We start from the raw sequence: 21327 nt of genomic DNA on the forward strand, positions 1-21327 counted from the left end.
TTACTGGCCTGGTGTATTGGAAGGGCGATTTGGGAAAGAGAAAAAGAGGAAAAGGAAAAGGATGTTTTGGAGGAAATTTGGAATTCGTGTTTTTGGGTCATTCGCTAGCTGGTTTTTCTTTTTGCCATGTTATAGACTTTGGTTCTTATAGAGGAGCTGATCTGCTCCAATACCATCCGACTGCCTTGCAACAGGGAGGGTCGTTACTTGCAATTTTGTCTTTGTGGTTTACACTCGGCTGTAGTGAAGATAGGAAAGAGATGCTAGTGAAGTATAGAGTCATGTCAGGTTTGTATAATCATATCAAAGTTATTCAGTACAGAACATATTCGAGCAGCGACTATCTATCTTTCCGCTTTTCTGATCCATCTCTCACATCGTCAAAACCGAGGCCATACATCACCAAAAATTCACGGCACGGTTGCCCCATTCCACAGAGCCCAGGAAGGACCTGCATCACTTGGAATCGGTACCATCACACTTTCATATCGCATATCTTCGAGGTAGGAGAGATTTTGAAAAGTCAAATTTTCAAGTGAGGTATCGGTAATGACTTCAAAGGCACGTCGAGGACTCAAATCCATGTATTTCGGATTTAGTTTGGTCATTTCAGGCCTGCCCCATGACAGATCTGGTGCACGAACTCTCCATCGGGGATCATCCAAGCTGAGACCGGAACCTAGGTTGATCCATCTCGTCATCACTATAGTGACATGACCATCTGGTTGGTTTCTGAACAACTGAATATCGAAGTCTGTGTTGCAAGCATCACAGTTCGAATACGACGGGAGTGGATATGTGTCATGGGCAACAGACGGCATCCAATGTTGGATTGATTGGTGTCTGCAAGCTCGGAAAGATTCAAAGCGGTCTTGGACCGATTCACCACCGAAGTCGCCCAGGACCATTGATCCTTCGCGACTCATAGACAAGAGACTCTGAATGCGCAAAATCAAACCCGGTGGTTTAGGGCATATCTTTGCCTCGATGGAAGATAAAGTAGTCGATGTAGGGAATTCGTCTGTCCAGCCAGACTCATTCGTCACTTCGGTAAAGGACAGCGCATCTGTGCTAATCCCGTACGAGGACCGCAGTAGAAATGTTTCATAACAAGTTGGAGATGAGAAAAGTGAAGCCTGTAAAGAGAGAAACAATCGAGATGATCGTTTTGCGAAATCATCGACAAATAATAAGACGAACGACGCTGAGAAGCAAGTGGGCAGTCCACGCGAGGCGGGTAGGCATGTTTGGGGCATGATTCTAACTCAAAAGGCTCTGGAATGCTGCCCAAAGTATGAAGGACCCAGCAGTCACTGCAAACTAAGTAGTGGGGGTGATCATGTTCGAGCCGACGCAAGATACGCAACCGGGCCTTTCGTTCCAAGACTTGATGTTTCGTCCGGCTCGTGAATATTGCGAGAAGTCGCTGGTTGCAAAGGGAGAGGCAATAGATATCCTCAAGAGGAAGAAAATCTGCGATGCACAACAATAGCTCAACAGAAAGGACACTCAGAAAGTCCGGTCCCGGATTTTTCTAGGTGAGAGATGTCAGATAGATGGTCTCAAGATACTGGTCTATAGCTCGAGGCTAGGGAAGAGGCGTAATAGATATGGTCTTGAGGGCTTGCTTGATACTAGGGGCACTCACTTTCACCAAGTCTGACATTGCGGGATGTAGTATAGCAGTGTAGGTGATGATGGTAAATCAAATAAGCAAAGAGGATCTTCAAAGGTTAGAAGAAATGAATGGTTTGAAGAGTATTCAAGTGTAGGGTTTATAACCCACGATTATGAGAGAATGGGATGAGTGCGTAGTTCTGAAGAGGCTCAACATAAATATGAAGGATGTCTTGGGACTCTGATTGATATTACATACGGAATCATAGCTACAGATATAGCCATGGCTATCTAGATTCATAAGAAAGAATCTATGAAACAATTTGCACCTTTCTGACGTAGGCAGTGCACAAAAGCGTTGGGTGGGTTCCTACGATCGAAAGGTCCAGGCTTTGTATAGATGCAAATTGTATATGTACAAATTCTATAGTGATTGTAACAAGCACTACATAGGCATACCTTAGCTTATATGATCTATGCAAGCTGACATGTAGTGGCGTCTGAAGTATGTTTACCCAAAACGGTTAGAGCAAACTCATATGATCCGCTATCCATCTTATCGCCACTCACTCACCTTCTCTTAATCTAGCCTCCCCAAACCTTTGCTCTACAAACATGGCGTCTCCTCCTTCGCAGGAGCTGGTCAAGCAATCTGCTGGCCAGCTTATGCCTCCTCCGCCACCCCCGAAGCGAATCAAACGTCCCGCGACCGTCCTTGACGAAGACGTCTACACCAGCACTTTGTCCCACATTATCGCCCGTGACTTCTTTCCGGGATTACTCGAGACACAAATAAAACAAGAATACCTGGAAGCCCTTGAGTCGAAAGATAAAGCATGGATCGCAAGTTCGAAGAAGAAATTGGCAGGCGTCATGCGTACGCCTACCCCAGGGTCAAATGTAAGACGAAAGTCAGACTATGCATCGGTCCCGAGTACACCGCAGCATTTCCCTTCCGGGCAACCGGGTGATACTCCGCACGGCTGGGGAGGCGATACTCCCATGTCGGTCATATCAACTTCCACGGCGGCAACCGAAACGCAAGACCGACATATACCTGATGTATCGAATATGGGACTGGTCGCCTTCCAGGCGAAGTATACCAGCGAAGACAACGAGTCCTTCAACAAAGTCTTGGACAAGCAGAATGAAAAGCGACGAGAGAAACACCCCTGGCTTTGGAGCGGGAACAAAATCCCCTCGGCCCGGCAAATTGCACACCACCAACAAGAAATCAAGCGCATCACAGCCCAAGGCGGAAACCCGGAAACGGGCCTCATCAAACGAGACGAGCATGCTCAACCTGCCATCAAAACAGACCTGGATGCGCGCCCCGCAAATCCAGACACGTGGAAAACCCGACCAGACAACACCCTCATGTTCCTGCCATCATCGGTGGAGGATACCCACGAGACACTCGCGCAGAAAGCAGAAACGACATCCCGAGCAGGCCTGAAGCGAACTCTCTACCAAAATACCAGACTCCTAGACCCACATGCCGCAGCAGCAGCGGATGCCGCCAGCGCCGTACCCCCTTCACCCTCACTCTCTGCCATTCAAGATGCCATCGCTGGCCGACCCCGCCTCGGCGAGTCGGAAGCTGCATCCGCCTATGCAGGGAGCGAGACTCCAAGGGTCAACGGATATGCCTTCGTCGACGAGGATGAGCCCGAACCTGAATTTACATATGGCTCCAGCTCCAAAACCGACGACATGGAAGTCGACTGGCGCCTCCTCGGACCGACCTCTGAAAAGCCAAATCCCTTCCAACTTGGCGAGACTCGCAAGCGTGAAGCCCTGCATCACCGTATGGTCGATCGTGTAGCACGAAACAAACGTGCTGAAAAGGCCGCCCGTGTTACGAAGACGCCTGTCTCGTTGACCCCGCGCTTTGGTAGCAGTCCTCGGTTTGACTTTGGGTCTCAGTCTACGCCTGGGGCTGGCTCTAGTAGAGGCTCTGTCTCTGGTGGAGGACATCAGGGAAAGATGCTTACGCCTGCAGCGCAGAAGCTGTTGCAGCAGGTCGGGGGTACGCCAAGGTCTGGAGAGAGGAAATCTGGACTGGGGAATCTCTGGACTCCTACGCCGAAGCGAAAGTGAAGGTCATGACTTGTTTTTTTATTTTCTAGCTGCACGATACCACGGAGCTTGTAGACTCCAACGGCGTTTCATTGAATATCAATCACCGGGAACAATCACAAATGTCGGTACATCCGGGTTTTAGTCGTATTTTACATATGAATATGGGTATCAGAGTAGTAGCAATCAAACATTGTAGCAATATAGCCATGAGTAGATATTCGTAGAGTGGGACATCGGGACGAACAGGAACCGCACGAAAACAAGTTCTTACCCGGTCCCGGTAGCCTCCATGCTCTTTATAGCGACATGTCCATAAATATTATACATGTTTGCGAAATTAAACATTTGAAGCTGAGATTTGGCATAGAACTTGTGGGCTTTCTTTTTGTCTATCTTCAGAATCTTTGAACGTCGCTAACGAGATGACAGATTCTGACTTGAGAATAAATTGATATTCAATTTGACCTCGATTTCTGGTGTATATCAAAATGAGTATCGAGACACCAGAGAGCCAGACTGCTGCACCAGCAGCAAACTCTGCTCCTGCATCTGAAAATATCTCCAAAGCCAAAGAGATCATTCCACAAACAGAGACACCAGCAGAAGAGAAAGAGAAAGACACCCAATCTTCAATCTACTCCCCAGCAAATCTACTCTCAAGTCTCCTCTCCCCATTCTCTTTCTCGGGCACATCTCCAAGCCACAAAGAAGAAGAAAAAAAAAAGAGAAAGAGATCAAAAGTCCAACTAAGATATCAATCGAAAGCCCAACCTCAGACTCAACCACACAACCAACCCCAGAACCATATTACACGCCTGAAGAAACACCTCTGTACAAAACACTGTACAAGACGCGTCTAACAAGAACCCGCACAAAACAGCTCCTCCGAGCAGGAGAGCGAGCATACAATGATCCACCACCTCCACCAGGACTAGGTGATTGTTGTGGGAGTTCGTGTGATCCTTGCGTAAGGGATTTGTGGAAGCAAGAGATTGGAATTTGGAGGGAGAGATGGGGGGATCGGGGCATTGAAGAAGGGCAAGGAGTTTTGAAGAGCGAAAAGAAAGAGAAATTGGGGAAAAGGAAAGAGTTGGAATGGTGAGAATGGTGATGAATATGAAGTAGAAGATAAGTGTATAGAATAACTAGATCGAGTTCTTGGGTATAGAGACAGAGGGCAAGGAAGCAAATAAGTACATATTCATATACCTACATGTATATATCTACATCAAATACATAAGTCCCATAACCGCCAAACTAAACAACCAACCCCAAGTAGCCAGTCTCACTCCAAGACTCAAATAATACGCAGCTCCAAGGAAAGAGCAAGTGATATCACCTTTTGAATTCCGGTGGCCGTAGGAATAATTCATCATCAGGCCCTCAGGACATCCGAAGCCAAGTGCAGACGGACAACTCTGAACGAGGGTATGACAGATATCCCAACAGGGCAGAATCTCCTTATAGGGACCAGGCTTGATCTTCTCATCGATGATAGAATTGCGGGATGAATTCGTCCTCACGACTTTGCGGTAGGGACTATCATCCGGCAAGGAAGAGCCATTGATGAAAGGCTGGTCTGCGTTACGGACGCGCAGGTATTCCTTATTGCTACTGTAGTCCGCGCAGCGGGGGATCGTGACAACGCAGAGCCACTCTTTATAGGCCTGTGCGCAGTGGTCGCAGTTGACGGCGAGGGAGAACATTGATTCTTGGGATGCGTTACATTGGGTCTGTTGGAGGGAGTAGTTGAAGTTCTGGTAGAAGGCGGCGGCGTGGTCATCGTAGATAGTGCGGAGTGTGTCGACACTTAGTTTAGGATTTGAAGGGACTGCGTATGCGACTTCTGAGCAGAAGGTCAGGTTGAATAGCACGGCGCAGTTGTCATCTGGAGCATGGTTAGGTGGGATTGCTTTTTTTTTTGTAGAAGTTGTTGAGGACCTGCTTACCTGTTTTGGTTGTAAAGTTCATCGGTTTCCATACCTTGCCGCCGCCGCCGATGATGCCATTCCCGGACGCGGTGGAATTGCCAATCATGGCCAGAAGACCGATGTACGAGGAACTCTGGTTCAGTCCAGTTATATAGAATTGTTCTTTGGGCTTATTTCCAAGTCCACGACTCGTCATGCCAACCTCAGTTGAATTACTGATTCGGCCCATCTGGGAAAGCTCATCGAGGGCGCAGAATGATTTCTCTAAGCCCTGCAGTGCTGTATCGTTCATGTTGTGAGCAAACATGGTATATGGTGGGACGAGGTCCATCCACTTTTTGTAGTTTGCAGAGTCACTCTTGGACTGGGTTAGGTTATTCGTCACCAGCAGCGCGGCTGACACGTCCGCGTCAATGAATAACAGATTTGGGTCATTTTCCACGATATTGTGGAAAAAGTCATCGATGGATGCTGCGATCTGGTATTTGTAGCTTCCCATATAGTCGGTTGAATTAGGCGCAGCGACGCCGATGAAGACATCGCTGTCTGTGTCAATGGTGATTCCCACATATCCGCCAACGGCAGTGTGTTTGACCTGCTGCGAGTCGTCTTTGTCTGGTCCTGGCTGTTGCAATTTCTGCGTCTTCGACACATACATTTCCAACTGTGAGAATTCGTCCCGTGGGTTGGTTTTGTTGGCAATGGGCTTTTGGCAGGTCGTGAGCGATAAATAGACTGTGGGTAACGCTCGCTTTGAAAATTCCCCTTCTCGTTTCCGTAGCTCACGGGTCGAGTGCTGGTCATCTTCAACCGCAGCATCCATATATCCAGGAAGACCCGCGCCTTTGGGGCCGTGTTTGCCGTTCACCACATCGTGGGGCAGGTAAAACCATTGGACATCGCCGATGTCGAGCTCGCCCTGGGCGAACTGGTTGTTGCCCAACGCTTTCGCGGCATTAGGGTATCTACGCACAAGCTCCAATCCATTTGACTCGCCATCTTCGTCGACACTGTCGCGAAGTTCCAGCCCGTTAAACGAGTCCAGCGCAAAGGGAAGTCCTGCCCCATCGGTGGGAGCCGTCCCTCGGAGGGTCAGGGTGTCCTCTGTATCAGGGCCATGGGAGGCGTCGGCATAGGCGAACGAGTCGCAGGTAAGTGCGAAAATAAGAAAGATTGCGCTAATCGTTGCAGTAAGATAGCACTGCAGCGCGTTGTATTGACGTCGCATGGAAAGACGGAGGGGAGGGTGTTGCTGTATAGCCTATGGGGAGGATTGGAGTGGGCGCGTAAAGATATCACTGGCAAGCGGTGGTATTCACCAGCTGCAAACCTCTTTCTGGAGGCCAAATCAACGGCTGCATGTAGTCGACGTAAGAGTTGTTTAGATGAAGCCGGCTATCGTGGAAAATGCCTGTCTTATCAATTTGGCTGCCTTGCTGCCTTATTGAGAACACGTAAGTGGGAATGCGCATACATTCACACCTGCATGTCTGCACCATATGTTCTCTACCGCGGCTTTTTTATACTAGCTGATGCCGCTTTTATGAGGGCGCTTAGGGTCAGAGACTCTGAGTAAAATGGGTTGAGGATGCTGAGGTATCTGATCAGGACGCTAGACTCCCGCAAATGAAGGGTAAATTAGCCAGGCATAGGATATTTGAAATGGCAGAGACGGCGACTTTGAGTATTAGATCATTTGGAGGAAGTTCGGAGTTGTATTCTATCATAATTTTATAACGAACAACAAAGCTGTGAGAACGTAAACTTTCACAGTCAAATGACACGCAAAATGCACGACAGAAGAATAAGATCTCAAGGCAAAATAGCAAATCAACATAATCAGTAAGGAGAAAAAAAAAAAGAAAAAAAAATCAAACCAGCCTCTGCCAGCGGGCAAGGCCAATGCTCACAATAACAATACCCGCCATGACTCCCAGAATGCCGAACCACCACCCCAATCCTTCAGTGTGGCCGCCGGGAACTTCTACGTTCATACCGAACAGTCCACAGATCAAGTTCATGGGGACCAGAATCGTCGCAATCAGAGTGACCTTACTGAGAACCTTATTGACGTGGTTTCCCAACACCAAGTTGGTGACATTCAGTTGGGCTAGGTAATTGGTATGAGACCGGCTGAGCATCTTTTCGAAATGTGCCAAGTTCGACATCATGGTCACGACATGATCCTGGATATCACCAAGATAAAGACCAATATCACCACGGGGAGTAACCGAGTATTGCTCGTTACAGCGCTTGGAGAATCCACGAATGACATCAGCCTTGCCGCCTAGCAGACGCATCAGACTCATGACCTTCTTGCGCAGGCCTCCAATGCGAGGGAGGAAAGATTCAAAGTCGTCAACTCGGGCGATGAACACATGGTCTTCGATTGCCTCGGACTCCAATTCCACGTCACGAATCACGGGGCCAAAGCTATCCACGATATCGTCGATCATTGCATAACAAATCCAGTCACTGCTGAGAGACACGTAGTCGCGCAGCTTTCCAATACGTTTTCGAACATTGGATGCATGAGGGTTGTCCTCAAAGGAGAAAGTGAGGACACCGTCTCGGAAGACAACCATGTAGAAATTGACAGGCTCGAGGAATTCCTCGCTGGTCTTGTCCATTTGGAAGAAGGTACGGAAACAGACAAAGTAGTACTGTTTGAATAGTTCGACCTTCTCGCGGGCTTCCTGGGTTTGAATATCCTCCGTTGTCAGCGGGTGAATAGAGAAAGCCCGGGAGATAGCTCCCAATTCCTCGTCGGTTGGGTTGACCACATCCAGCCACCACACACCTCCCTCAGGTCCAAGCTCGAAAAGATCTCGGAAGGTTTCGCCAGGGAGCACCAAATCTCCCAAATCGGCAGCGTGCACTGTGCTTTGCGCTTCAGACGAAAAGAACCCGAATCGAGAGCGCTGGCTTGTATTCTGAGATGCTTTCAGCGGCTCTTTTTCGCTTGTGATCTCGGCGTTCTTCTTTTCATCTTCACTTAGTGTATCATACGAGCTAGTCTTTTTGACTGCATCCATCTCAGGGCTTTCAGCGCCAGGGCGGAGGTCATAAAAAATGCGGGGCCTCTTGCCCTGCGAGCTCATGCTGTGCTTGCGGCGAATGCCATCGCCGATTTTGGTGCTCGGATTGAGAGCCACGAATTCCTCGAGTTCCTCGTAATCAATGACGGGAATACGGCCTGGCTCGTCGAAGCAAGCCTCCTCTGCCGTGTCGAATGGCACATCCACCAATTGAGGGCGGATGACACTGGCGTTGCTGAAAGTTGGGCGCCGGTTGTGGGTGCCACCCGAGACGGTGCGTTGCAAAATAGCTTCCAAGTCGGGAGGCGCATGGCTGTCCAGGGTATTGGCGCGTTCACGGCGACGTGGGTCGGCAAAAGCTTCGACTGAATTGGGAGGAGAGGATGATCGAGCGGATACGGAGGACCCGTCAGCGTTGGCAAGATCCGGATTCACAATGCTGATGCGACGAGGGGTTTGATAAGTGCCGTTAGGGTCGACTGAGAACCGTCGAGCGAGTCCATTCAACTCATTCAACGAACGATCGTCGTCCACGGAGTTTTCAAAGTCTCGGGGAATTGGACCGTCTCTTCTGGCATCTTGCGCACTGAGAAGGTCTGGACGATCGAGCATTTCAGGGCCTTGAGTGGTATCGCGCGGGCTGTAGGCACGCTCGACGGGGGCTTCAATCCGGGGAGGTGTCTGCATCTGGAGACGGTGATCATCCAGTTCGGGTACCGGGGTACTGTATCTAGTCAGGTACATGTACCTCTCGGATCTAGGAGACTCAGACATGGTGAGCTCTCAATGTATGAGGATTCGACGAAAGAGATTAGGGCGCCAGGTTGGCTGATTTTTGCGTGGTGTTTAGTTTGGAAATAGTTGCTCTTGGAAAGCACGACGGCCGGAGCAGACGCAAGCCGGTAAGAGGTTCGTTCAAGGGTGACGGCCCTCCATCCATAAGCCAGACCCTTCACGAGGGCCTGGCGTTACCGACTAACGTCTGGCGGCCACAATAAAGATGTTGGTGAAACCCAGTTAGGGGGTCTGGTGTCGCCCCCGCCAAAGACCCGGAACTTGGGGCCTGCAAGAGGGTGGAGGAGAGATGCCTCGGTGTAGCGAAGTCCCGCCAACTTGAAGAAGTCGTCGGATGAGGAGCTTGGTGGCTCCAGGGTTGCTGTTAGACGAAAGGCGCGAAAGGGTTTCGCGGACAAAAAAATTGACGTTAATACTCGAAGTCTCGACTGAGTTTCGTTCACCAAAGATAGATTGGAAAATTCTAGTTGAGTCGTAAGTTGTAGGAAAAAGTGGGAAGGGCGGGAAAGGTATAAAATGAAGTGGCAAAGACCTAACGGGGTCGATGATGGTTCCGGAAGCCGCCCAGAGTCACCGCGAGATATTAAAAGGCTAATATAAAACCTCACCTTAAGGGGGCAAGTAATAGGAGAAAGAGAATAGTGGGGGGGACTAGAACTAATATGTCGAAAGAGAGACAAAGCTTGGTGAAAAATTTTTACAAGCGGGCCCCGTTTCAGCAGATAAAGGACTCTCAGGGTTTTTACTCCGTATATGTATTGTACAGATTATGGAGTACGGAGTACATCCAGAGTATGAGACTATAAAATGATCCTATTATTGACGAGGGATTACCACTCTAGCGCTAATCATTGCTTTGAGGCATTATTTCCTATCAAGACTTTGACTTGTATTCCTCCGTATACTATCCCGAGGTCTAAGATGTCATATTTGTCGGATTATTGTCCCCCTTGGCATCGTATTTCCAGGTTATTTGACACAATAATATTACTCTAGAACATATTCTCTCGGCAAATATACCCCCCTTTTCATCCTGTTTCGCCTGTGCTATGTTGAACTTGGGTGTTCAAAATAGACCGAGTACGAAGTACTTGTATAGAGTCAAGAAACTCACCGACAATGCAATATATATATATATACTCGGGTCTGACATCCATGCTAAACACAAATCAAATCAAATCAAAAAAGAATCCCCAATGAGTTCTCAAGTGCTCCACTTGCGTTTCCGACGTCGGCCAAATTTTTTGGTGTGCCAAGAGTTTCAGAGTCACATACCGGACTATCAGACTATCTTGTACATCTTGGACCCTGTACACACTCGACCATATAGTCTCTGTCAGCCATGACTTCTTTCGTGATCAAGATTCCTTGCTCCTCTGCCAACATTGGCCCTGGCTTCGATGTCATCGGCCTGGCATTGTCCCTCTACCTGGATCTCCACGTCACCGTTGAGGCCAAACCCTCATCCCAGCTCCCCTTCAACTGCGCCATCACGTATGAGGATCAGAGCAAGAGTGTTGAGCAGATCAGTCTCGACCCAGAAGTCAATCTGATCACCCGTGTAGCCCTGTATGTCCTCAGATGTCATGACCAGCGGGCCTTCCCCGTCGAGACCAAGGTGCATATCGTCAATCCCATCCCATTAGGCCGGGGTCTGGGCTCTTCTGGTACCGCTGTTGTTGCTGGTGTCATGCTAGGCAATGAGGTGGGTAAGCTGGGTCTGAGCAAGGAACGGCTACTCGATTATTGTTTGATGATTGGTAGGTGGAGTGTTTTATGTGCCCCTCATCTGAGTCTCCGGAGAAAAAAGAAAAATATCATTCGTATGTCGTACGTCTTACTAACACGTGCAAATAGAGCGGCACCCGGATAATGTGGCTGCTTCCCTCTTTGGTGGGTTCGTGGGTACCTATCTGAATGAGCTTAAGCCTGAGGACGTGGCACGCAAAGAGATCCCTCTCAGTGAGGTCCTGCCTGCTCCGGCAGGTGGTGTCGACACCGGAATCAGACCCCCGAGCCACCAATGGCCATTGGTCATTACAGAAAGTTCAATTGGGCCCCGGAGATCAAGGCCATTGCCATTATTCCTAACTTTGTCGTGCCGACTGCCAACGCCCGTAATGTACTCCCCGAGACATACTCGAGAGCGGATGTGGTATGTGACTGTTCAGATTCGATAACTATAAAATTTCAAGACTAATCTTCCGGCTAGGTCTTCAATCTCCAGCGCGCGGCACTCCTCCCAGCAGCCTTGGGAAGCTCCCCACCAGATCCTGATATGATCTTCCTTGCTATGCAGGATAAGGTGCACCAGCCGTATCGCAAGACGCTGATTCCAGGCTTGACTGAGATTCTCCAATTCATGACCCCTGCCACTCAACCTGGTCTACTAGGAATCTGTCTCTCCGGTGCAGGACCTACCATCCTGGCACTGGCCACGGATCGCTTCACCGAGATTGCTGACCGCATTATCGCACAGTTCGCTTCCAATGATATCTCGTGCCAATGGAAGCTGCTAGAGCCCGCTCAGGATGGCGCAACTGTTACTTATAACTAAGAGCCGGGGCCTTGCGTGTCGTCATAACACGATTGCTACCTGCGAGTCAGCGGTCCGCTGTGCTTGACGGACAAGCACGTGTCGGCAGCATTGGAATTGAGACCCGAGGGGAACTCGTATCTGGCTGGATATGGGAATATTTTTTTCCCTAACCACCACCACCACATGGGTCATGCAAGATCTCGTTTTCACCGCTTCTTGCTCTCGCATTGCAGGGTGCATGTGAGCCTTCCAACACGGGAACTTGGGTCCAGGTTACCTTTGGACTTGCAAGGTCTTGTACAAACTCCAGGTACACGATCCCAGGCCGAGTTTTTCGAGGCCAGTTTCCCAACAATCCTCTTAACTCGGGTGATCTGGTTTTCTTTTTTTAGGTTCTAGAGATAGATGGCAGATGACATGGAATGAAATCACGATCAACCACGATATAATTTCAATATTGGATCAGCTTTTCAAGGAATGACCCAGCCGAGCACATATACAATCCCTTGTGGACGTGTGCCGTGTACAACATTGTATAACATTAGGTACAACATACAATGTAGAGAGAAAGGCGGTCCAACGTGGCAGAAGGCAAATGACACCATTGCGATAAGCCGCCCGTCATCGATCAAGGGACGCTTGAACCCAGCGTGTTGACCTCGTATCTGATTAAATTGCTCCAATCATGGATGAATTACTCGCACCTATTCAGGATGCCCTTGAAGGCAATATCGTACGCCCCGCCGCATCGTCTGCATTCAATGACCTTGCTCCGCATGTCTGGATGATTCAAGCTAACAAGATCTCGATAACAGGATTTCCACGGCCAACGTCTAGCCGAGTTACTATCCACCATCTTGCTTGTTATCTCAGGGGTATGTTGCACGAATATTGAGCCTTGTATTACCGGGGCTAACGGTGATTGTATCTGCTCTAGGTCGCCAGCTTCCTCATTGGATATATCTACAAGGACATCCACCTTACGTTATGGACTGGTTTAGCGGGCACACTGTTCACAGCTTTCGTCGTTGTCCCGCCGTGGCCGATATACAACCGTAATCCGGAGAAGTGGCTGGGCTCACCAAGCGCGAGAGCAACTCCGGGTATAACCGTGGACGGGGTAAAGGTGCAATAAGCTATTGAGAAATTGTCAAGCGTAATAATCATTGGAAGCATTTGGGTAGCACTTTATTGTCTGCTACGGAATATGAGAATGGGAAGCCATGGAGCTGGCTCGGTTTATCAATCGTTCAAACGCCCGCCAATCCCTAGGTCGTGATAAAGGCATCTTTGAATTAAAAGAAAAGAAAAGTTCAAGTTATAGCCATTGAGCATCCAGCGTCAGCCAGGAATCGTGAATTTGTATCGTGTAGTGTCTTTAAAATCTCCGGTGCCCCCCTTTTTACCGGCCGTACTTCTGGAATTCCCAGTCTCGGTTGTCTAGCGGGCAGACCTGGCGGGTCTTTAGCCATCTCGATATACAGTGGAAGTGGAATGCGTGCTATCGAAAGGGAGTAATTAGTCTGTGATCGAATGGTCGGATGGGGTGGATGCGGGGGTCCTCACGTTGCAGATACCCCAAGCAACAGTGCACTCTTCCGTTGTTGATGATCCTTGGTTGGCCTGACATTCGATACCTGTTGTGTTGATAGGTCAGCTTGTAAACACCAAGCCAAGAGCCTTGGAGGGTGATTTCAGCATACACAGGTCCATGATGTGATTTCGGCAAATGGCACAGTTGTCGACGACGATATCCCAAGCCCACAAAGCAACGGCATTCCACTTAAAAGCAGCCAGTTAGTATCATGAGTCGCTGTGGAGAGTAGGGCCTTGTGTACCTTCTTGACCTCGAATTTCTTCTTGTCAGCATTATCGGAGCCCTTGGCCACGGCCTTGCCCTTGGAGGAGCCAGTAGCGGCTTCCTTCATCTCCACGTCTGTCATGTTGAAATTCTGGTCGGAAGTTGAATGGGTTTAATTTGAGGTGCTTGGCGCGAGACAACAAAAGCTAGCTGGGGTGGGGGGTATGGGCAGAACTGTGACTGACGTAAGTGAGGCTCCGATGTCCAGGTTCGGGCGGTGATTGAGGGCGGTGGTTGTACTCCGTAGTGTAGAGAGATTCGAGGTAGAGAAAACGATACCTTCTTGAAGTTAGAACAGGAGATGGCTCCAAAGGTACTCAATGCACAGTGCAATGCGACACTGTCCAGCAGTTGATAGTTCTGTTTGACTGGGTTGATCTATCGAAGCCGGTGGCGTCTTAGTCATCGAGATGTGATCTGAGGTCCCCTCCCCGTTTGTCTGCATTCGATGATCTTTCCCTTTAGCCAACAACAATGATTCAGTCTTCTTCTCCTTATCTTCTTTTTTCCTCTTTAGAGATGTCTCCAGTTGATCTTCGTTTCTGACTTCTGTCACGCTCTCTGTTCCATAGACAAGTTCTTTCATTAGACTGTCTATCTTTGCCTTTTGAAGCACCCGCTTGACTCAACTTGCGACTCTTTCACTTCCTGGGTTTGATACACGTCACGTTCTCTGCTTCCCCGGCGTTGCCATATTTAATATTGTCGACACCTGCTGAGCAGTGATTTGACTCATTTTGCTACAATCTCCGCATCTTCTGCCGTTTATTGCTTCGTCATAGCGTTGCCTTTTCTCTTTACCTATCTCTCTCCAGGCTGCCTATTTATTAAGCCATCCGTCGAAATGTCGACCCAATCTCCTCACCCTCCGACCCCCAAGGGTTCGCGCAACAATCGTCGCCCTCAGAAGAAGAATATGACCCCTCATGTCCCGAACCCGGCGCTCCTTTCTACTCCTCCGTCATCCCCGCCGCATAACATGACCCCCGGGATCATTCAGGTGGATTCGTTGAACAACTTCAACTCTTCCAAGAAGAAGCCTCTGCGCTCAGGCAAGAAATCGCGAGACAACAAAGCTTCACCTGCCCCGCACTCTGGATACCACAGTAATGGGTACAACAGTGGTTCCCGATACACACCAACCCACCCCGCTGTCACCTCTCCTCAGACAAAGCCGAGCGCTGCCTATGCTGGACCGACGTTCCACGCATCGCCTGCGCCATCAGCTCTACCAATGCCTAGCTTTTTCTCCAAGTCAGCTCCTGATGCCAATCTCGTCCCACCCATCGAGACCGATAGTGACGATGCGGTGGACCCCGAACCAGAGATGACTCCATCCAAGCCTCGCAACCGCAACAACCAATCCAAGCTTGAAGAGCACAAACCTTCACCTCTTGACTTCCTCTTCAAGGCTGCTGTGCAAGCCAGAGACCAGAAGTCTACGAGCAGCCCTGAGGTGAACAAGGTGCTTCAGTCTCCCCAGACCGAACCCAGGGTCTCGCGCCCCAATTCTGATGGCATGTTTGCATTTGAAATGGGAAAATCTGACCACGCTCGCAACTCACACATTGGTCCTTCTTTTGCTCCTTCTTACCAGGATCGTATGAATGCGCTGCGACCCTCGAGCACCCCTCAGTCCTCTGACATGACTGATGAGGAGCGACGGATCAAGACCGAGGAGTTGAAGCACCTGTTGCTCAACCCACCCCCCGCAGAAGCCTCCATCTTCAGCTTATGCCTCGCACGATTATGCTGGATCCTTTGGGTCCCGTCCTTCCAATGTACCTCCCTATGCTACTCCCATGCGAACCTCGTCTGGTCCTCAGTTAACCATGTCTCATGGTTCATTTTCTCCCCACCAGCTGCAACAGCAGCAGATTCCTCAGACCACTGGGCCTCCTCGCTATCCATACCCTGCCCATTCTCACTCACCCCTGCGCCGGCAAGTTGAGATCGTCCCGCCCCCTTCGATGCCTCAGTATCGTGGTCCTCCCTCAAATGGTGCCTCGAATCGAGCTTCCCCGGCGCCATATGGCAATCCGTACATGGCAGCCTCCCAGTATCAACGGAATGGCTATGCTTCGCCTCAACCAAGCCATGCATCGGCTTCATTCCAAATGCCCGTGACCTCACCATCTCCGTCCCGGGTGGTGGACACCCGCCAAATTGAGAATGATATTCGTCGGGTTTTGAAGCTTGATACCTCGGGGCCTCCGGTCACTCAGAGCTCCGCATAGCTTCGTGCGGCTCTATACTCGCCTTGTCAGATTATGATCTTCTCCTTATGATCACGTCTTTCCTCTCTTTTGGTTAAATGGCCTGTTTCTTTTGTTTTTTTTTTTTCTTTCTTACTTTTATGTTGCTTCTTTATTAAATTCAGTTTGATCTTACTTTGCTTATTTTTGCATTTTGTTCATACGGGCATCCTCGACTGGTCTGAGGTCCCTCGGTTGGTTCATTCTAGTCTTCCTTTCCCGTTATAGGGTGCTCATTGTTTCTTTCCATACGTCTCTTGCGGCAACGTTCACCATGATGATAATGCACGGCACTGGTTGCTTGGTACATTGATGAGGTGGTTATTTTATCGTCACCTTTTCTCCATCGTTCGGCGTCGTGGTTTTTCCCAAATGTGGTGGCGCGCCTGGTTTTGGCTTGGGGCATGGAGAAATGCGAACAAATGCATGTGTTTGCCGTTTTCTTTTTGACATTGTTTCTTGATGTTTCGGATCTTTCCTTCTCACGGCTTTCCTATTTTTGTTTGGTCGAAGTAGCGGTCAGCCTCGGTCACCCTTCCAAGACTGACCTAGGGCTGACCTGGCAATTCGTACCTTAGTTTATCCTCCTCGCTCGTTTCATGGGGATTGAACCTATGTATCTGACTTGTCCGCATCGGTGTGGTGTTGGAACCATCGTTCGATTTCTAATCATCACCTGTCAGATTTTGGCTCCGATTATAGAGTACAAGTAGTAGCCGTATATATGTTGGAGTGAAATCTGGCAATGTAGGCCGAGAGTGCACTATAATTGTGCAAAGAATACGGAATACATAACTATATATTTCCTCAAAGAAGCCCGAGAATATAAAGAGACAAATAATGAAACCAAGTTGATGTGTCAATGGTACAATATCCAGTCCTCAAGTTTCTTTTGCCTGAATCTTTCTTTCACATGATAGGCGCAGGATATTTTTTAACCTCTAGCCTTGACAGTCTTCCAAGGCTCTGAGACAGTGTACTAGACAGACTACTACCATGGAGTACTTGAAACTGCCTCTGTGATAATCATCATCTGCTATCAATGCTATCACTCAACTCGGCAGTTGTTTCCGGGTCGCAAAAAACACATGTGCTTCAATTGAACAATAAAATTTTGTATGAAGGATGCGAAGTTGTAGTAGTACAACCACATTGTCTTAGTGTTGGGGTGGAAAATAGCAGCAAGGAAATTCAATGTATTTCGTAGCTCGTTTCTTCTGATTTATCTTTCTTATTGTCCTGGCTTCAAACATCTCGTACACACTGGGTCTCAATGGACTGTCCTAGCCTAGCACTTCCACACGATCAGAATGAATCGACATGATTGTCACTTAGCGCACCACATACATATACTTTCGATTCCAACAACACATTCTTCCAATCGGATGTTCCGACATCTTTTTCAATCTAATATGCATTGATATTCCTATGAGGCATTTGAATCCTACTTCTTTCTTATACAATACAGCCCGCTCTGCTACTTACAGACATATCAGGTTAATACTATAAATCCGCTATACCGCGGCCGACCTAATCACAAGCCCACCGGCACCCCTAGATGCCAACCTCGCGGGCGTCACTGATACCTTGGATATCCCTATCCCGGATCTATTAACTGTTCAACCCGAGCTAGCATGATTAGAGAAGATGGTCAAGAACTCCACCGGCGTGGCCGTGGCATCTAGCAGCGACCGTTTCAAGGGCCTACATGGCCCTACAACGTAGTAAGATAATTTGAAAGTGGGCATAGATGTCGCGAAGAAATAAGCCAAGGAATCTTTTCACTTGAGGTAAGAAGACTCTATAGGAGATGGTATATGTTTTTAATTGCGTGACTTCTCAGAGTGGTTATGCTACCAAAATGCGTACTATGCGGTAAGACTTCATCTCGTAACACTACGTATTAATCACTCAATACCTCATTTTACTACTAAATCTAAATCACTAGTGTTGCTATGCGAAAAGTCGATGAGAAGCAAGTGGATGCGAGATTGAAATGGCTATACTTGAAAAGGACAATGGTCACGTAGACGATGCCCGCATGGGCCTCGCCGAATTCGGCATAGCGCCGGGATCAGTTTAAAGCCTCAGGTGCCTGGTTGCCAAGCTGCCAAGACCTTAGTTGCCAAGACTAGTGCCCTCGCGTATTGTACACCCATTTTATATATTGTCTTACTTGGCCCCCAATGCGGAGATAAGACACAATTTGAAACAGATATGAAATGGTCCGACAGGCTCTAGAACAAGCGCTAATACAGGCCCTAATACAGATCAAAATCCATTGAAAACTGCTTTGAAGCCTTAGCGCGCTATCTCTTAGGCTGATCAGTCACCATGACATCCATCCCCCCATCCCGAGCACTCTATGGGCTGGATACATCCCGAGAGAATTTAGCAGCCATTCAAGGCAAAAGCGTACCCGATGATCCCACGAGCCAACCGTCTCGGTTGTGCGTGGTCCGTGGAATCCGCACTCACGATGGCTTCGCGCAGGAACTGTATGGACATCTTCCTGAATTTACTCGCGCCTTGAATGCGCGCGCGATAATGAGCAATCGAATCCCAAACATGGAATCGCCAGAAGATTTTCCTTACTGTTTCTGGCATCCAGATATCCCAACGGAGCAGACTCTCCGTGACCTGCTAGAGCGATACCCTGGGAACGACCTACTGCGGTTTCAGGTCGGGCGCGCATGCGCCGCAGGAGGTTACACCTCACTCTACCTGGAGCTAGAACTGTTGCCGGACGTGGCGATTGCGGAAGAAGCACGCGACAATCGGACGTCCGGTCGAGCAATCTACGAGAGCATCATCGACAGCCCGATCAGGTGGAACTGTATGGATGACTACAACCGCTGTCTACATGCTCCCCTACGTGCTGGAGCCCATTTGAACGGCGATACGTGTGTGCGGTCTATGCTTGATAAAACCCTACCAGTGGGGGACAGCATCTTTCTTGTTGTGCCATGCCCTATGTTTGATATAACGGAGGACTGGTGTCTTGACGTCGAAGGCACATTACCCGGCGCGCGACCAGTTGATCCAGAAACTGTCCGGCTATTGTGCGAACCACTCCCCGCTGATCTGCCCACTGTTGATAAGGATTTATTGATCCTGATGGCAGCGTGGTCGGGCAACATCGACCGCTACGCACGGTTGCGTCGGCCAACCATGATTCGTGGCGAGCTGCCATGTATTGTTCGAGGCATCTACCACCACCCCTTCTTCGCCAAATGGTGGTTGAAACAAGAAACTTCGTTGCAGTCTATTCGACAGGCCATACATGCCCGATTGATTTTAAACAACGACTTGTCCTGGTTGAATGACAAGACGCCAGATACCGATCTTCCGGTTCTAATATGGTTCCCAAAGGTTGCACACAAGGCTACCTACACCGAGTTGGCACGCCTCCGACCATCGATGACGCCGCAGATTGCCCGCGCTTGTATAAAGGCCAATTATCAGGAGCTGTATGACAGTCTAGATGTCACCCCGGATATATTCATTTGGCGGGCTGCTGAGGAATCTAGTAACAGCCACTATCTCGAGCAAGTTGAACAGAAAGCAATGGAGCTAGGACTTGATCAGGCTGAGCTCTCTGTGACGGATGTGTCAGATCCAGAGTTTGCATACATATGGCCACAAAGACCCGACGTGACGGATACATGGCCTATGGCTGTGCTAACCCAGGAGATTCATAGTACCGTGCCTCGGGATCTCACCCTTGTGCGTGAGATAACTATCGACCAGATTGGATTCGAGCCTGAAGGCGATACTATGCCTTCTGTAGTGGAGCGAATCCTGCTAAATGTGTGCTTGGCGGATCCGTCGATACGTCCGTCGGCCCCCTTCGAAATGTTACATCTTGGCGAGGTGTATTTGGATGCACCATATGTGGAATCGGAGGAAGACCGTAAAATGGTGGGGTTGCGGCCAAATCCAAGGAGACCTCGTGCTGGATACCGAGGAAGGGGCCGAGGACGGAGAGGTTAGGGCTCTTACAATTCGAAGTATTAGATACCACGAATTTACAATGTATTTTTCAGTACGCCGTACTCCGTATAGAACAATGCAATTGAAATTCCTGTGGAGTAAAAAAAGACTAGCACAACACTAGCGCCACGCTAATCGGATCACCCCGACTTCAATTTCCACCGATGGAACCTTGCCATTTGTTCAATCTCCTGGCCGACAACTAACAACCCCCGTAGGTAGCACGACTTTCAGCTACCTTGGCTTCCTTAAGCGCATTCCAATGAGAGGCGCGTTTTTCCCCCTCTACCGGCTGCGTATGGTATGCTTTCACCCAGAGATCAATCTTCTTTGCTAGATCTTCCACGTTCGGGTTCTGTTTCACGGTTTCCTCGAGATCGAACTCCCTCGCCTTAGGCTCAGACTGCAGTATGAGATCCCACGTCACAAACTTGACATCCTTGAATTGAGACTCCATCGCCGGCATCCGGTATTTCTCGTAGTCGATTTTGCGCGACAGCACCACCATTTGAATTGCCCGTGTCGCCTTCAGTATGTGAGCATTGCTCGGGCCCAGCATGCTCTCTTGTTTCATATCCCACACCACTGCTGCAGCTTTCTGTAACAGGGTTGTATAGGAAGCTCCAACCATGATTCTGCCAGCCCAGGGCCACCTCGGTTTCATCAGGGATTTTCCATTTTTTCCGCGGAGGAGCGTGTTTGCCATCTTGTCAACATCGGGAGTTAGACTGTCTGTGATGGAGGGGATTGCGCCTCGATCCGCGTCGACTTCCCGGTTTGTGACCTCGATGAACTCATTGAACAGCAGTGTCTTTTCACGTCCGCTTCCGTAATCATACGGGCAGATGGTGAGTGCATCCAGATTGCCGTATGTTTTCATCAGGCCATCAATTTGCGCCTGGTAGGCGTACCAGATAAACATGCGTTCGTAGGCGCCGCGAATACCGCCCGCAAAGACGGTACTCACAATAGTGAGAAGACTGAGAACGAATGAAAGTTTCATTTTGATTTTTTTTTTGTAATGGAACAAGGTAGCGTCTGTTAAATCCTTTATCTATATACTGCTCGGGGAACGGGATGAAATATGTCTTAATGTCTTCATGTTGGTAACCCCCAAAGTAGGCTACCATTACAGCCACTAGTATAGAAGTAGATAACTCCGTGTGTGGCGCCTTTTATAGCCCCCAAAACTTGCAAAAACTTTGCGGAAAACACG

General features: G+C 49.1%; 9 protein-coding genes across 9 annotated transcripts; 5 read left to right on the forward strand and 4 right to left on the reverse strand.

The window, feature by feature from the left end:
* Positions 1-410: 410 nt before the first annotated feature.
* On the reverse strand, positions 411-1245 carry N7500_010683 (uncharacterized protein; the record flags this gene model as incomplete). The annotated part of the gene is made up of 2 exons (XM_056681821.1): positions 411-1136; positions 1201-1245. 2 exons carry the CDS (start codon positions 1243-1245, stop codon positions 411-413), a joined length of 771 nt encoding a protein of 256 aa, XP_056527230.1.
* Positions 1246-2232: 987 nt separating this feature from the next.
* On the forward strand, positions 2233-3717 carry N7500_010684 (splicing factor ESS-2 family protein; the record flags this gene model as incomplete). The annotated part of the gene is made up of 1 exon (XM_056681822.1): positions 2233-3717. The coding sequence occupies one exon, from the start codon at positions 2233-2235 to the stop codon at positions 3715-3717; it is 1485 nt and encodes a 494-aa protein (XP_056527231.1).
* A 1205-nt stretch (positions 3718-4922) lies between these two features.
* On the reverse strand, positions 4923-9442 carry N7500_010685 (magnesium transporter CorA family protein; the record flags this gene model as incomplete). Its single annotated transcript, XM_056681823.1, has 3 exons — positions 4923-5587; positions 5649-6891; positions 7508-9442. 3 exons carry the CDS (start codon positions 9440-9442, stop codon positions 4923-4925), a joined length of 3843 nt encoding a protein of 1280 aa, XP_056527232.1.
* Positions 9443-10805: 1363 nt separating this feature from the next.
* On the forward strand, positions 10806-12020 carry N7500_010686 (homoserine kinase; the record flags this gene model as incomplete). Its single annotated transcript, XM_056681824.1, has 4 exons — positions 10806-11172; positions 11321-11430; positions 11472-11618; positions 11676-12020. 4 exons carry the CDS (start codon positions 10806-10808, stop codon positions 12018-12020), a joined length of 969 nt encoding a protein of 322 aa, XP_056527233.1.
* A 667-nt stretch (positions 12021-12687) lies between these two features.
* Positions 12688-13137, forward strand: N7500_010687 (signal peptidase complex subunit 1; the record flags this gene model as incomplete). The annotated part of the gene is made up of 3 exons (XM_056681825.1): positions 12688-12735; positions 12818-12877; positions 12940-13137. The coding sequence occupies 3 exons, from the start codon at positions 12688-12690 to the stop codon at positions 13135-13137; spliced, it is 306 nt and encodes a 101-aa protein (XP_056527234.1).
* A 267-nt stretch (positions 13138-13404) lies between these two features.
* Positions 13405-13945, reverse strand: N7500_010688 (SCF ubiquitin ligase complex subunit HRT1; the record flags this gene model as incomplete). The annotated part of the gene is made up of 4 exons (XM_056681826.1): positions 13405-13503; positions 13569-13639; positions 13706-13784; positions 13841-13945. 4 exons carry the CDS (start codon positions 13943-13945, stop codon positions 13405-13407), a joined length of 354 nt encoding a protein of 117 aa, XP_056527235.1.
* Positions 13946-14707: 762 nt separating this feature from the next.
* N7500_010689 (uncharacterized protein) lies at positions 14708-16100 on the forward strand (the record flags this gene model as incomplete). Its single annotated transcript, XM_056681827.1, has 2 exons — positions 14708-15688; positions 15726-16100. The coding sequence occupies 2 exons, from the start codon at positions 14708-14710 to the stop codon at positions 16098-16100; spliced, it is 1356 nt and encodes a 451-aa protein (XP_056527236.1).
* Positions 16101-18452: 2352 nt separating this feature from the next.
* N7500_010690 (uncharacterized protein) lies at positions 18453-20111 on the forward strand (the record flags this gene model as incomplete). Its single annotated transcript, XM_056681828.1, has 1 exon — positions 18453-20111. The coding sequence occupies one exon, from the start codon at positions 18453-18455 to the stop codon at positions 20109-20111; it is 1659 nt and encodes a 552-aa protein (XP_056527237.1).
* A 202-nt stretch (positions 20112-20313) lies between these two features.
* On the reverse strand, positions 20314-21114 carry N7500_010691 (uncharacterized protein; the record flags this gene model as incomplete). Its single annotated transcript, XM_056681829.1, has 1 exon — positions 20314-21114. One exon carries the CDS (start codon positions 21112-21114, stop codon positions 20314-20316), a length of 801 nt encoding a protein of 266 aa, XP_056527238.1.
* Between the last annotated feature and the right edge of the window lie 213 nt (positions 21115-21327).

This window comes from Penicillium coprophilum (assembly GCF_028826855.1).
Source record: "Penicillium coprophilum strain IBT 35676 chromosome Unknown utg000007l_segment0_segment0, whole genome shotgun sequence".
Classification (NCBI taxonomy): domain Eukaryota; kingdom Fungi; phylum Ascomycota; class Eurotiomycetes; order Eurotiales; family Aspergillaceae; genus Penicillium; species Penicillium coprophilum.